Genomic DNA, 14,690 nt, shown 5'->3' on the forward strand with positions numbered 1-14,690 from the left:
GGCCTCGCCCCCTTTGCTGCGTGTTCCCGGAGGCGGGGTTTATCTGGGTTTGTGATGTCATGAACCCGGGAAGAAACTCGTTGTAGTCCCTACCAGCCGTTTTTGTAGGCATTAAACTGCCAGAATTTTAAAAGACGATATCGCTGTATGCATTGAACTTTCAGCTTCGTAACTTTGCATATATTGTTTATGCTCAAACAGCAACATTACACACTAACTAACGTTAAAAAAGTGAAATCGCAATCAACCACCTCTTTCACTTCTCCAATATGATTGACTGAAAGCATCATCATTTAAAATCCTCTATATCTCACAAACACACACAATGCTTTCACAAGAAGAGTTCCAGTGTCTGAAACACCTTAAGATCAGTGACATTTAATAATTATCGACCGATATATATATCGACTTACCGATATTTAAGCATTTTACCATAATCGGATATCGGTTTTGTAATATCGGTTTCACAAGTAAAGTATACTTACTTGATTTGCTGTAGTTAGTAAACTTTATTTAACCTAACAGCCATTAATGCACAAGTTAGATGCATTACATAAATGCCTGATATGTAGCTCATGCAGCTAGGCTCTAAGAAATAGAGACAAACTCACAGAGTCATGTAAGATAATGCTTCAAGTCCTGTCCCAATAAAGACATAACTTTGCCTGAATTAAATAATATACAGCCATGAATGAGTACATGTTGGAAATAAAAGCGCTAAATTTAATTCTCATTATTAGTCTCGTGAAGTTGGAGTCACGTAGGCTAAAATAATCAATTGATTGTTTATTATCTCCGATTGCGATAGCAGTTTTAGTTCTGTGTAACTGCATAGATAAACCGCGCTGTCAGCAGGCATTTCATAATTTAGAATGCCAAAAGCATATGAATAATTCTGATATAACATACCAGTTGAGAAATGCAATAAAATATGATGTTTTGTTTGTTACATGCCAATATTCCAGAGAATATTATTCAGTGAATTAACATTATCCAGTGAATTATTCTTCACTCTTTAGTCTATTAAACATCGTATAAACCTACTAAAACTGTAGTTTAAAATGAAGTTCAAATGACTCCTGTCCTTTATTTATTTTCTCCTTTTGAAAACATTAGACATTCTCCATTTATGTTGCTTATTGTTAATATTAGTGCTGCTGCTGATGCTTTTTATAAATGAAATGTTTTTATTGTTGTAATTCGTATAAACCTACTAAAACTGTAGTTTAAAATGAAGTTCAAATGACTCCTGTCCTTTATTTATTTTCTCCTTTTGAAAACATTAAGACATTCTCCATTTATGTTGCTTATTGTTAATATTAGTGTTGCTGCTGATGCTTTTTATAAATGAAATGTTTTTATTGTTGTAATATGAAGATTAAACATGAAAGACTGCTAATTTTCAACACTTTTAAAAGATGACTGAAAGGAGAAAAAACCAAAGTGAAGTATGGACTTAAATATCGGTAATAAATATCGGTTCTGCATATCGGCTATAAACATCGGCATCGGTTATAAAAACAAATCAATATCGGTCGATCACTAATAATAAGTCCATCCCAAATTATATAGTATAAAAAACAAATGGTGAAAACATGACTGTGAAATCTGTTGTTGTGAGAGATTAATCAGATATTTGTGAAATCCCTCACCAAAAAAGAATGAATTATAACTGAATTATTACAACATATGCAAAAGAAATGTTCGGAAATCTAAAACTGATATTTACTTCTGGCACACTAAAGCAAAAGAAAGAAGAAGTGGCCTGAAATGTGTTTATGATGTATAAAATGAAAAGTAAGTCTAACCCAAATAGGCCTTAAGTGCTGAAGACATTCACACAGTATAAGACTATTACAGTTCTGCATTTAACACTGTTAGCAAACCTATTCAAAATGATCAGGTTAATTAAAATTTAACAGACAGATGTCCAGGTCATAGTTTTAGATGGTTTAGGGTCTGACCTGTTGCAGTAGCTCCAGAACTGCTCGTTAAGGTACGTGTGATGGCTGTGCTCGTCTCCAAATGAAGCTTTGCTCTCAATCCAGTGAACTAAATGGCCATCAACAGCTGCAGAAGAACACAACACGCGGTTATCTCAAGAGCAGGTTAGGAAGGCAGGTTTACTACATACTAGCAGTGTTTAAGCAGAGAAAGGGAGTCAGCACAAACACAAACTACACAGCATTTTTCTAATCAGTAAGTAAATAAACAGCAGCTAGCATCAGATCTCACCTATAGGCACCTCCAGAATGATGTCCGGGGTTTTGTCGTAGCCTTTGACACGGAGCTGGTTCTCATCTGTGTTGAAAACACATTTCATGATCTTACAGTGGTTTACTTTACAATGTTAGAAGAGTTTATTTTTGTGCAAGTGATGATTGAGACAATTTTCCATCTTCTTTTTGACCCTAAGAACTGAACAATCATTCTAATATGCAGATTTATTATCAGTGTTGAAACTGTTGCTGCTTCATATTGTTTTGGAAGCTGTGATACTTTTTTCAGGATTCTTTGATGAATAAAAAGTTAAAAAGAAGAGCATTTATTTAAAATAGAAATTTTCTAACAATATACACTACGTGACACTCATTTGGGGTCAGTACATTTTTATTCTTTCTTTTTTTGAAAGAAATTAAAACTTTTATTCAAGACTGGAGTAATGATGCTGAAAATACAGCTGCGCATCACAGAAATAAATTATATTTTAAAGGATATTAAAATAGAAACCATTATTTTATATTGTAATAACATTTTGCAAGATTACTGTTTTTTCTGTATTTTTGATCAAATAAATGCAGCCTTGATGAGCAGAAGAGACTTCTTTAAAAACATTACAAGTCTTACTGATCCCAAACTTTTGAATGGTAGTGCATATATAATTCCCAATGATTCTATGCCTTTAAAACTCTTTAAAACCAAGCAGCAGGCATCCCGTGAAGGCTCATCGATGCCCTCGGTCAGTGCAACTAAAGCAAAGTCATCTGAAGAGAGTAAAGACACAGAGGAGGATAAGAGCAGTGTTTGCTGGCGCTGCACAAACGTCTTTTCAGGAGGGTGAGAGGTCTCTGTGTTATATCAGTGATGGAGTGACCTTGAGTCCTGGTGAAACACCTGCTTTCTCCATTAAATCACAGCGAGCGTCAGTCGGGCAAGAGGGGCGAGGGCTTGGTGTGGGGTCTGATCGTCTCTGTACATCACACCTTTGATTAGAATTAATGAGCTGTCTCAGCTGCTGCAGAGCTCGTTTCCAATCCATTTATCAGTGACCCGCCAGCGCGATCGCCCTCAGTCGGGTCAGAACTCACTCGTCTCACACCGCAGTCTTTACTGCCCCGTGACGCTCCAGAAACACACGTAAACACGCCGGGAACATCATGCACACATGCATCAGGACACATCATACTAATAGTGCTGCTGTGTTCCTCTAACATTTAACAAAAACTTCAAAATCACCAGTCATATATGAGTAATAAACTCATGACTGAGCTCAAAAAGAAAGACGTTGAACGGAAAAAATTACCATCTACAAACATGGATTATAAACGAGTCTGAGAGTAAACGATGTGAGCAGAGAGCACAATACAGTTTGAAAAAGTCAAGTTCATTTTCTGTTCAAGAGTCAATGATGATCCTCCTGAGGAGGTCACTCTAAATATTATATGCTTCATTATTATATGAGCTTTATATTCTGCGCACATGCACGCATTATACTGTGTATACAAAAATATGAGAGTCTGAGGAAATTTAATATAACAAACAAACAAAAAACACTATGCCATGAGTGAAGGCAAGGAAGAAATAGTAGTATATTTGTGTGTGTGCATACATTTAAAGGAGATTTGATATTGCATGCTTGTAGGAAGGCAATATTGGGCAGAACTGGTTGGGATATGTGGTTTTGAGTGTGTAAGTGCAGGAAAGCAGTAAACATGAGTACGTGTAACATAAGTAATGTAACACTGAAAACAAGAAACATTTATGCCTACTTGAACATTTAAACTACAATTATGAATATAACATGTTAGTGTTCTGTTTTAATCACAAACATAAGCCTACATGACTGCTTGGTTTCACAATATAAATTAAATGGTCTTTCTTAAAAAAATAAAACATAAAACTTGAATAAAAAATTATATCAAATATCAAGATTTACTGTATATACAAAAAAAATTTTTTTATTTTTTTATTTTTTTTAAACCAATGCCAGATTGGGTGACAGATGTGGTTGAATTCTGGTTTTGTAGTTACTGATAAACCTGATGAATTAAATTCATTTATGGACAAAAAAAAAATCTAATATAGATTCTGAAAAAATTCTGAAAGCATAAATATGTCTTATATTCCTGAGGTACATTGAGGCTTACCTAAGAAGGACAGGTTCCTCTCCCTGAGTTTGTCCCGCAGCAGGTCCTCGTGCTCCAGACCGATGGCACTGCGGGAACACGGTTAGGGACAAACTCCACAGAGCTTTAGTTTGTGCACTTTCTCATTCTCATTCTCACGGGAGCTGAAGGGATGGTCAACTTTCACAAACCCGTTTCTATAGGTTACCTGCGCTCGGTTGCCATGGAAACACTTTGACAGCTGAGCAGGGTTGCTGTGGCAACAGCAGAGGAATGTGTGTTTGTAGCAGGAGTGAATGTAGCATCACTCAACACAAAGCCAACATTACAGGGATAGAGGGTTCTGAGGGGTTGCTAGGGTGTTACTATGGAGTCTGTGTACCCAGGTATAGTAAAATAGCATACATAACACATTCAGCCAAAACATAAAGGCAATGAAGTGCCGAGGAGTTGTGTTTGTAGAGCATAACGCAGGCTGTGCTCAGGATCTGATGGGGCGGTTCTGTAGGGAGATTCGATGAACCCACGCAGATGTACAGAGTGAATGAATGCTGACGCATGAAAAGAGATGGAGAAAGAGTAGAGGGACGGGGATGAGTGACCACAGACAGAGAAACACTCTGACCCTTCACCCCCGACTACACACACACACACACTCTCTCTCACACACACACACACACACAGATGAGAAATGAACACAGAGTATCCCAGTGTTTCGCTGAGCACTAACTAAAGAGTTTTAGCAGTTTACAGATACAATTAGTATAGACTACTACAAGAGCAACAAACAATGAAAATGAAAAGAGAAAAATTTGGGTTTGTTCCTTGGACAAAATTATCACATGACTTCAGAAGAGTTTTACAGCCACTGATCACAGTCTGCTTGCACTGTATAGTAAAGAGCAGCGTGAACATTCTGCTAAACATCTTAGATTGTATTCAATGGAAGAATGAGATGATGTCTGCTCAGTGTTGGTACCTGCTCGACGTGCTTCGCTAACAGCAGGTCTGGAATTAAATACGGCTCGCGCAGCATGTTGTTGAGGACGTGTCTGGAAGCTGCTGATGGAGAGAGAAGAGTGAAAAAAAACGCAACTGCACATTTCCCACTTTACCACGCCTTTTGAGTCTCAAACACTAAGAAACGCTGTTTTCTTGAAACGACATAAAAACCCTTGTCAGACCAACAAAATTACCCCAAATGTTGTCCCAACGACTCAAACGCAGTTGTTTGAACAAAGAATTTCACATTGCTTAAATGTTAAGGCTTTGTGAGTTCCCAGCATGCATTGCAACATGCATAAATTATCCAGACATTTACATTTACGTTGGCTAAACAAAGTATCTTTACAGAGAAGAACTAAAAAACAATTTTTAGTTGAGAAAACTCAAAAGTCTTACTGCATCAAGTATCCTTATTTTTGTACGTTTTCTCAACTATTTATTTTTTACAGTGCATGCATTAGACATTTCCAGATGAATGGCCAGAGTTAGTTCAGATGCAGCAGGTACCGATGAAGACGCATCTCCTACACCTGCAGGATTTCTGTGATTCGAGCATACAGAGGTTTGGATGAATAATCTGCATGTCTCACTCCACTCATGCTGCACTAACATTATAAATCAGCCCACGAGCCCTTGGATTGATTCCCTGTTACGCCAACACAAAATCCATCATTTTCAAACATATTCAGATTTAATGGATTGAATCACTGTGTGTCATTCTAATGATATATCTATAAGAGAGCGACAGAGGCAGTGCATGATGGGAAATATGAGGCCTTGTTCAGCTCAAATAGATAGTGATGAGAAACAAATGAGTCAACTATAACGCAAGTCTAAGTTTTTATTTTCAAGACCATTTTTTCTGAGCCCTGCAATTGTAGCTTTAAGACTTCTGTGTGTAAATGACCTCTGTTATTATTGGCTGACCTCTAAATCTCCAACCTGAGCAGCATGAGATTGAGACCACAAGATCAAGCCTCCATCCCAAAAGGCCGAAATTTTCACAAGTTGAAAGATAAATACGACCTCACGTTGTGTCAATCACGTTTACACACTGCCTCCGAAACTTTCGTCCGTCATAAAATAATTTGGATCGGGTTCGATTTTCGGCGTTTTTCGCCTCCGTAGCAAGCATTTTGAGAGGTGTTTTGACAATTCAGAGCCACCGTACAAGCGAACGCCAAAATCCAGATTGGCGATTGTCAAGTTCATCCACTTCGTCTCGCAGCACAAAGCACTGTTAAGATTCCTACACACTGAGTTCACAGAAATTGGTGGTCTTCTTTTTAATACGTGGCTCTAGTATCGCTAGCAAAGCATCAAACTGAGCCACTGACTTAAGGAGGGACTCTCCTCCTTCTCCATATCTTAGGATTGGATGGACCCAATATTTCCTTTATTTTTCTCTTTTTAACACTAGAACAGCCACCGGGGAAATTTTACATTTTTCAAATGTACATAACAGATTTTCAATGAAACATTGAAGTATCCCAGTCATTGACTTTTACTAAAATTGTGTGATTTACAATCCCCTGTTGTTAAAAATTGTTTAGATAAAACTGATTAAAAAAACGGGGCATTTATACCTATAAGCGCCAGCGGGTTAAATGTACCCACTATATAATGCCTGTATTTTCGCGCTGTAATTTTCTTCAGAGCCACCGTACAAGCGAACGCCAAAATCCAGATTGGCGATTGTCAAGTTCATCCACTTCGTCTCGCAGCACAAAGCACTGTTAAGATTCCTACACACTGAGTTCACAGAAATTGGTGGTCTTCTTTTTAATACGTGGCTCTAGTATCGCTAGCAAAGCATCAAACTGAGCCACTGACTTAAGGAGGGACTCTCCTCCTTCTCCATATCTTAGGATTGGATGGACCCAATATTTCCTTTATTTTTCTCTTTTTAACACTAGAACAGCCACCGGGGAAATTTTACATTTTTCAAATGTACATAACAGATTTTCAATGAAACATTGAAGTATCCCAGTCATTGACTTTTACTAAAATTGTGTGATTTACAATCCCCTGTTGTTAAAAATTGTTTAGATAAAACTGATTAAAAAAACGGGGCATTTATACCTATAAGCGCCAGCGGGTTAAATGTACCCACTATATAATGCCTGTATTTTCGCGCTGTAATTTTCTTGCCGCTTATGTTTTAACATTGCACATTGCTAGGCAACGCCTTTCACTCACTGAATTAGTGGTTATCAGTTTATAAATAAAGACCAAATTAGTAAAAGACAATTTATGGATGCTGAAGAGGTATAAGAAGCACTAAATACCATGAGTGATGGAGAGTCTGATGGCTTTGTTTTGCCATTTCTATCGTTTATTGTTCGCTTCTGTGGTGCTATTTAGTTGCCCGTTTTCTGAAGAAAAAAAAAATCTAATAAAACCATTTTTTAATTACCTGAAGTTTATTGGTTTTCTTCTCTTATATTATAAATGATATAACTAAAGAAAATAATAATTAATTAGGTGAAGCTGTGCGCTTCAATTTGTCATCGCATCATGCAGTGTGGTGAATTATTATTGCTTATTATTGTCTATAGGCTATTTTAGTAATTTAAATAACATAGGTTAATATATTATATAATACGATTATATTATCATATCTTAAATGAATTAATGACATTGTAGTATAATATTACACCACCCAAATATGTATTTACTTCCATCTAATTCTGGTTGTCAGTGCAGGCTTGTTTAGCTTAATATTGACCGTTATGAAAAGTGATTAGTGGCCTGCATAAAAAAAGCCTTGAACATAAAACAACAGGACAAAAATACAGTTGATGACTAGACATAATCGTTTCATGACTCTAGACACTTCTTTGTGAAGCCAGTGGCATAATACAGTGGAATAATATGTTCTTTAGCCGTATAAAAACCGTTGTCATGTGCGTGGGTAAAATTTAGCCGCTGGCGGTTCTAGTGTTAAGAAGCGAGAGGACAACAGAATAATCCTCACTGCTTGAAGACTCCATTTAGTACTGTTTTGCAATTTTTTCTTTCGCAACGGATTAATTCATACGCATCGGACTCAGTGTGCAAGGTTTCTGTGCGTGACGAATTTTTAGGATGACGAATACGAAAAAACTCACTTAAGACTCGAGCTCTTTAGGCTCTCGTTACACAGCCCTGTCATCAGCATCCGGCCGCACACAAACTCACAATCCTCCCTCACTGGTGGCATCTCAGAGGTCTCTCTCTAACATCAAAACCCTGCTGGAGAAGAACAAACGCTCGCTGTTATCTGAGGACGTGAGGAAGAGAGAACAAAGCCAAGTCAGCAGTCCTCTGCACCGGCGGCGCCTTGTTTTTCTGCTCATTTTTCTCCCAGATTGCTACCTTCACACGCAGATCCATACGCTGCTCTGGCGCTCCGCTCGGCAATGAAGAGAGCTATATTTCCCCTTGAGTTAGGACACCTCATGACAAATGATAATGGATAATCAATAAAGCGGGAAATATGAGGCCGCAAACTTTATGAAGCCGGGAGACATATTACTCCCCAACAACACTGGTTTCCCTTAACAAAGTCACTACGCCGCTGCGCCTAATAATCTGAGGGAAAATCAAAGAAGCCGCAACCACATCAGCAATATTGGCAACTTATTCCACTTTAATGGCATTTTGATTGATTTTTTCCTCTTAATGGTACTTTTATAGATTTGATGCTGGTCCTGCAAAACAGCAGTATGTAATAGAGCTCCCCGAAGGCAAGCAACAGCCATTAAAGGCCTTGTCTTACCAGGACTCGTAATTGGAGGTTGACCACCATCGCATTTCACACATCACACAACACCACCTGCTTCAAACGGCCAAACCAGGGCCTTTTCCTCTGAGCGATGGGGTTAAGAAGAGTCGTAAAAAGAGGGTGACCTTGCGGCTGACATTGTGGGGTTTCAGCCAAGCACTGACCTGATGAAAATGGAGGACAGAGAGCTAATAAATCAGGCCGCTTTTAAAATGAGTTTACTCTAACGCTCATTCATCACGGCCCGTAATGCCATTTGCAGTGGCGGATCCGCAGCGAGCAAGCAGCACAGTAAATAACAACAGAGCCGAAGATGCGCACACGTCGTGCATTTATTAAAGATGCCTCCGCACGACACTGTAAACACACCACGAATTTAATGCAATTGTCCCGTGTCGACATAAATTTCGACCGAGGCGTCCTTATCTGAAGGAGGGAAATATTAAAGAGGAAAGATGCCCTCCGCCGGGAGTTGTTCAGGAGCAGGGAAGCGCTGTTTACCAAAAACACAGCCCCCTTTAACAACCTCTGATGAAATGACGAATGGGGCGGCGGAAAGCGGCGCAACCTCGACTCGCTCTCCGGAAGGATGAGCAAGCCATTATCAGACTCCGAAGAAGCGGACAGAAGCTCATTAGAAGGCAGCGCTTGTGGAGGGTCGATCGTCGTAAAAAAATAACGAATGACAATCGTTATCGCCCCCGACGCTGATGAGCTCCGGAGTTTGTTTATTAATTAAAAACCCTTTTCTTACGGTTATAATCAAGACACCCCCTCCTCCTCGCGAACACCGTCGTACATCAAACTTCATGGTGCGCGCGAGAGGCGCTGGCTGATAATGCGCCCCTGCTAAAGCTGATTTTCCATGATGAATCTGGGAGCATATAAATTGGCTAATATCTAAAAACATTTACAGATACTAGAGGGATTGACTACTTGCGGGCCGTGATGGATGAGGCTGTTAGACGCCAGAGGACAGCTCTGCAAATCTCTGCGGCTGCCTAAAGCCCTCATTTGCTTTTCATATTTACTTCTTTAAACCCATCCTCCTCTCACACAGAGAAAACAGGAGCAGCGGTGCTCGTGTTTGTTTCCTCCGTCTCTGCTGCGCTGGACAGTATTCTTCCACCAATCAATGTAGTTCCTCAGAAACGGTTGGGGTTGCACCAAAGTGGTTGCCGAGCAACAGACAAACGTAAACAAAGGTGTATGTTTGTAGAGTAATTTACAACAGCTTCGAACGTGGCTCAGCCAATCAGAATCAAGGACCGGAACTATCCGCTTTATAATTTACAGTGAAAAAACAATAACCAAAAATAAACAAACTTGGTAACACTTTATTTTGATAGTCCACTTTAGACATTTTACTAACAGTAAGAAACTGTGTAACTACATGTCAACTAGCAGTCATTAGAGTATTAGTAGACTGTCTGCTTAATTTCTTTACTTGATTAATATCTATATTAATACACTTTATTTTGATGCGCCCACAACATACTGACTATGAGAAACTTTGCAAGTATGTGTCAACTTATTCTACTAGCCCTAAATCTACCCTAACAGTCTACTCTGAGAGTTAGTAGACATGTAGTTGCAAATTAATGAGAGTTAGTTGACATGTAGTTGCAAATTAATGAGAATTAGTTGACATGTAGTTGCAAAGCTACTTATAGTTAGTAGAATGTCTAAAGTGGACTATCAAAATAAAGTGTAACCACAAACTTTCCCAGAATCCTCTGTGTGACAGCTCACAATTGATTTTTATTTGACATTTACTGTTTGTTCTTAGTTGGTGTTTTTTTCTTATCAATTACTATTTGCATTAGGGTTTTAGGTTTCATCTTATGTTGTTAATTGAATGTTTATTGCATAGTGTCTTGCGTGTTACTATGATGGTGTTTTGCATTTGTATTCCACTCTGCATCTTCTAGTTAGTATTTAGCTCAGCTTGTGGGAAGCTACTTGTGATTAATCTTCATGTGTCTTTCTCTTTATCACCTGTGTTTTTATTGTCAGTGTACGATAAATTCACAAAATAGATTTTAGTACTTCAGTAGGTTGGTGTGTTAACATTGCATCAGTTTATGTCATACTTTTTTTTTTTACTGTACATTTAAGATCTGTGAAACCTAAAATGTTGCTACTATTTTTTTTAAGTAAAGATATGGCAACCATTTCTCATATATATATATATATATATATATGTTTTACAGTGTATCTCACACCAGAGAGCTAAAGTGAATATATGGCTTTGAAAGCGTGCACTGATGCCTGGAATCACTCTGATAATGAAAATACAGTGTGAAGTGCCAATCTGTGAGGCTGTAAGCTGTAATATTACATTGATGTTGTATACTGTATACCTGATTATTCTCATATGGGGTGTGTTTGAGATACATGACCTGCTACCAAAAACACTTAAGTTTATCAGTTTTATTCACTGTTCACTTTCAGCTCTTTCAGCTCAAACTGACTATGACTTGGATGGCCATATACATAATATTATAATGAGAAGACTACTGTAATGGAATGTTGTAAGTTGTTGACTAACAAGCTAAAGTTCACTTGTGCAATCTCATCCTTTTTTTCGTGCAGATGTAAGTTGTACTTTGTATGTTTGTGTTGTGCATCTATCACTAATAAGATTGGTTTGGTTGAATAAGGCTTAGCTCACGCAGCTCAAACAGCAACACTCAACATTACAGAATATGATTGGGTTACTTGAAATAATCCTATTCCTGTTTCTTTTCCAAAATCTTTGATGCATTATTTATAAAAGCTAGCAGTGTTATTTTTCTCATATCGTTTTCATCAACAGTATGGTTTAAGTATGCGCATGTGGAGTCTAAAATGGGCAGGTCACTGGTCAACTCATCAAACTGGTGCCCATCAAATATCACACAATGTGGAAGAGAAATGGAAAAACAATCTGACTTTAAAAGGTGCAGTTAAAATGACCGCTGCTTATGTCAGTCAACCTCAACGCCATCAGCGCAGGAACGATCCACTGGATATCCAGACACAAAAGCCTCTAAAGGAATGAGAAGCTATTGTGAATAAAGCCAGAATGTAACAATAATCTCATGTAAACACGAGCCGTCCAGCCCAGAGCCACAAAACACCAAAGAGACTGGTGTAAAATCGCAGGAAAGCCTTTCTAGGAAAGTCTGTCGTTCAGAAGAACGTCTGCAGGAGAGGAAGGATTATAGATGTTGATATCATATTCGATATGTGCTGAAAATGCCCTGAACGTATTGATTTATTTACATGCGCATCCATCTGGCCCGGTCTGGGGAAAACACGGACACAACACTCACCCGAGAAAAGACTTCAGAAACAATCTCAAACTCTCCATTGATCCCGCTGAAGTGAGTGGATATATATTCAGCCGTCCCAAAGGCACAATTCCTGCGTCTCTTAAATGCAAACAGGGAAGAAAGGAATGAAAGAAAATAAAAGATGGTGGTGTGCGAGGGCCGTGGCTGGCGTATATGAGGCTATTGATCCGCGCGCTGGCTGGAATGATGGATGAGCCTGCCGACAGCGCTGGACAAACCTGTTAGCTAATTGCCAGCAAAGACAATTATCCAGGCATTGTTTGATGATAGCAACATATTACAAAAGTCTAATATTCACACAGGGAGATTCAGTAGTTGAAGGAGTTCAGTGCTGCGGGACAGCCGGGTCATTGGAGGAGAAGACGGCGTGTAAAAATACAAATCACTTCCATTTGAATCAGACATGTTACAAGTAACCCTAAGCCAAACCCGAACCATATAGTAAGCACATGTAGCTAATTAATATTACTCAGTACTTCAATGTGACCCTGGACCACAACACCAGTCATAAGGGTCAATTTTGTGAAATTGAGATTTATGCATCATCTGAAAGCTGAATAAATAATATTTCCATTGATGTATGGTTTGTTAGGATAGGACAATATTTGGCTGAGATGCAACTATTTGAAAATCTGGAATCTGAGGGTGCAAAAAAATCTAAATATTGAGAAAATCATCTTTAAAGTTGTTCAAATGAAGTTCTTAGCAATGCATATTACTAATCAAAAATTAAGTTTTGATATATTTATGGTAGGAGATTTACAAAATATCTTCATGGAACATGATCTTTACTTAATATCCTAATGATTTTTGTCATAAAAGAAAAATGTGTAATTTTGACCCATACAATGTATTGTTGGCTATTGCTACAAATATACCCCAGCGACTTAACACTGCTTTTGTGCTGCAGGGTCACAAATGTATAATTACACTGTAACAACGACACGTTAAAATAAAGTGTAACCGAATTATACAGTCAAAATCTGCCCACTGCATGTGTGTCCCTCAAATCCAATGAATGACTACAAAACTAAAACATAAATTATCTCTCTCTTTTTTTTAACGCTGAAGCCAGAAGTAGATGAATTGTGCATCACTGGCATCTTTGTTTTCAGAATGTGTGCAGAAATTCTACCTTTGTGTGATTTCCGCTACGAACTTATATCGGACAAGAAACATTACATTCATAAATATGGTCTTTGATTTTATTTATTTATTTGTCCCAGCCTGTCATGTAATTGGGTTGAGACGAGTGAGTCTGTAACAGATTCCACATTCGTCTGAATAACTAGTTTGACTTGAGATGATCCGCTTCATACGAGCAGAAGTGTAACTTGCTATGTGTACTGTGTTAAGCTAACTGAGACTTGTTACAGCACTTGCATATCATTGCTCTTTTGTTGGTTTTGATTGCTTCCATTGTCCTCATTTGCTAAAGTTAGAAAGCTTGGTCACCCTTTATATAAGCGTATATCTTTAACTACTATGTACTTACATAAATGATAAATACAATGTATTTATTCTGCACAAGCACTGCTATTAAGGTTGTATATGGGTGAGTTTATGGACACGTTTAGTGGTATGGGTTGGTTTAAGGGTGGGTTAAGAGGTGTAACTACAGAACTTAATTATAGATTGCAGGTATTTTTAAATACAAGTACAACATAATAACATGTATGTGCAAAACAAGTGCATTATATCAAATGATTACTGTAAATGTTAGTGCACAGTAGGTGAAGACACTTCACACAAAGTTTGTCCAGAAGCTCATTATACTTAATGAATCAACACTAACAAGACTGAGAGATTGAAATATGATTGGATATTCTCCCTAAATCTGCTATTTTTTTATGGTAGGTTACAAAAGTAATAATAATTGTCTACAGAGCGTGTCGTGCTGTACAATGTTTGAGTTATTTGGCTTTATCAGAGTGATGATCCGCCATAACTAAACAGATCGTGTGTTTGCCACAGCATCAGGTCAGTGCAGTCTTGTGATTTATAATGAGTTTCCAGCAGACTGAGGGTGGGCTACGTCACACAGTATTGCCTTGTTCTACACACAGCAGGAGCGTTTCGACAAGAGGTGGATAACAGAGCTCCAAAGTAATCACACGCTTGACTTTGACATACGACTGTGCGGTGCACACATGCACTGGAATCTCTGTGTTGATTAAATCCAGCGCACGCTGTACTTCTGCTCTGTGTGTGTGTGAGAGAGAGAGAGTGTGTGTG

At 38.3% G+C, this 14,690-nt stretch overlaps 1 protein-coding gene across 1 annotated transcript in view; it reads right to left on the minus strand.

Annotated features, from left to right (window-relative positions):
• LOC107724250 (CDAN1 interacting nuclease 1) overlaps positions 1-14,690 on the minus strand; it is an 80,304-nt gene that overhangs the window by 27,710 nt on the left and 37,904 nt on the right. The window contains 4 exon segments of the mRNA XM_016533085.1: positions 1,965-2,070; positions 2,236-2,301; positions 4,368-4,470; positions 5,326-5,405. Of these exon segments, the coding sequence (XP_016388571.1) occupies positions 1,965-2,070; positions 2,236-2,301; positions 4,368-4,470; positions 5,326-5,405 (355 nt within the window).

The sequence above is a fragment of the Sinocyclocheilus rhinocerous genome, unplaced genomic scaffold (genome assembly GCF_001515625.1).
Source record: "Sinocyclocheilus rhinocerous isolate Xijiao unplaced genomic scaffold, SAMN03320098_v1.1 scaffold365, whole genome shotgun sequence".
Classification (NCBI taxonomy): domain Eukaryota; kingdom Metazoa; phylum Chordata; class Actinopteri; order Cypriniformes; family Cyprinidae; genus Sinocyclocheilus; species Sinocyclocheilus rhinocerous.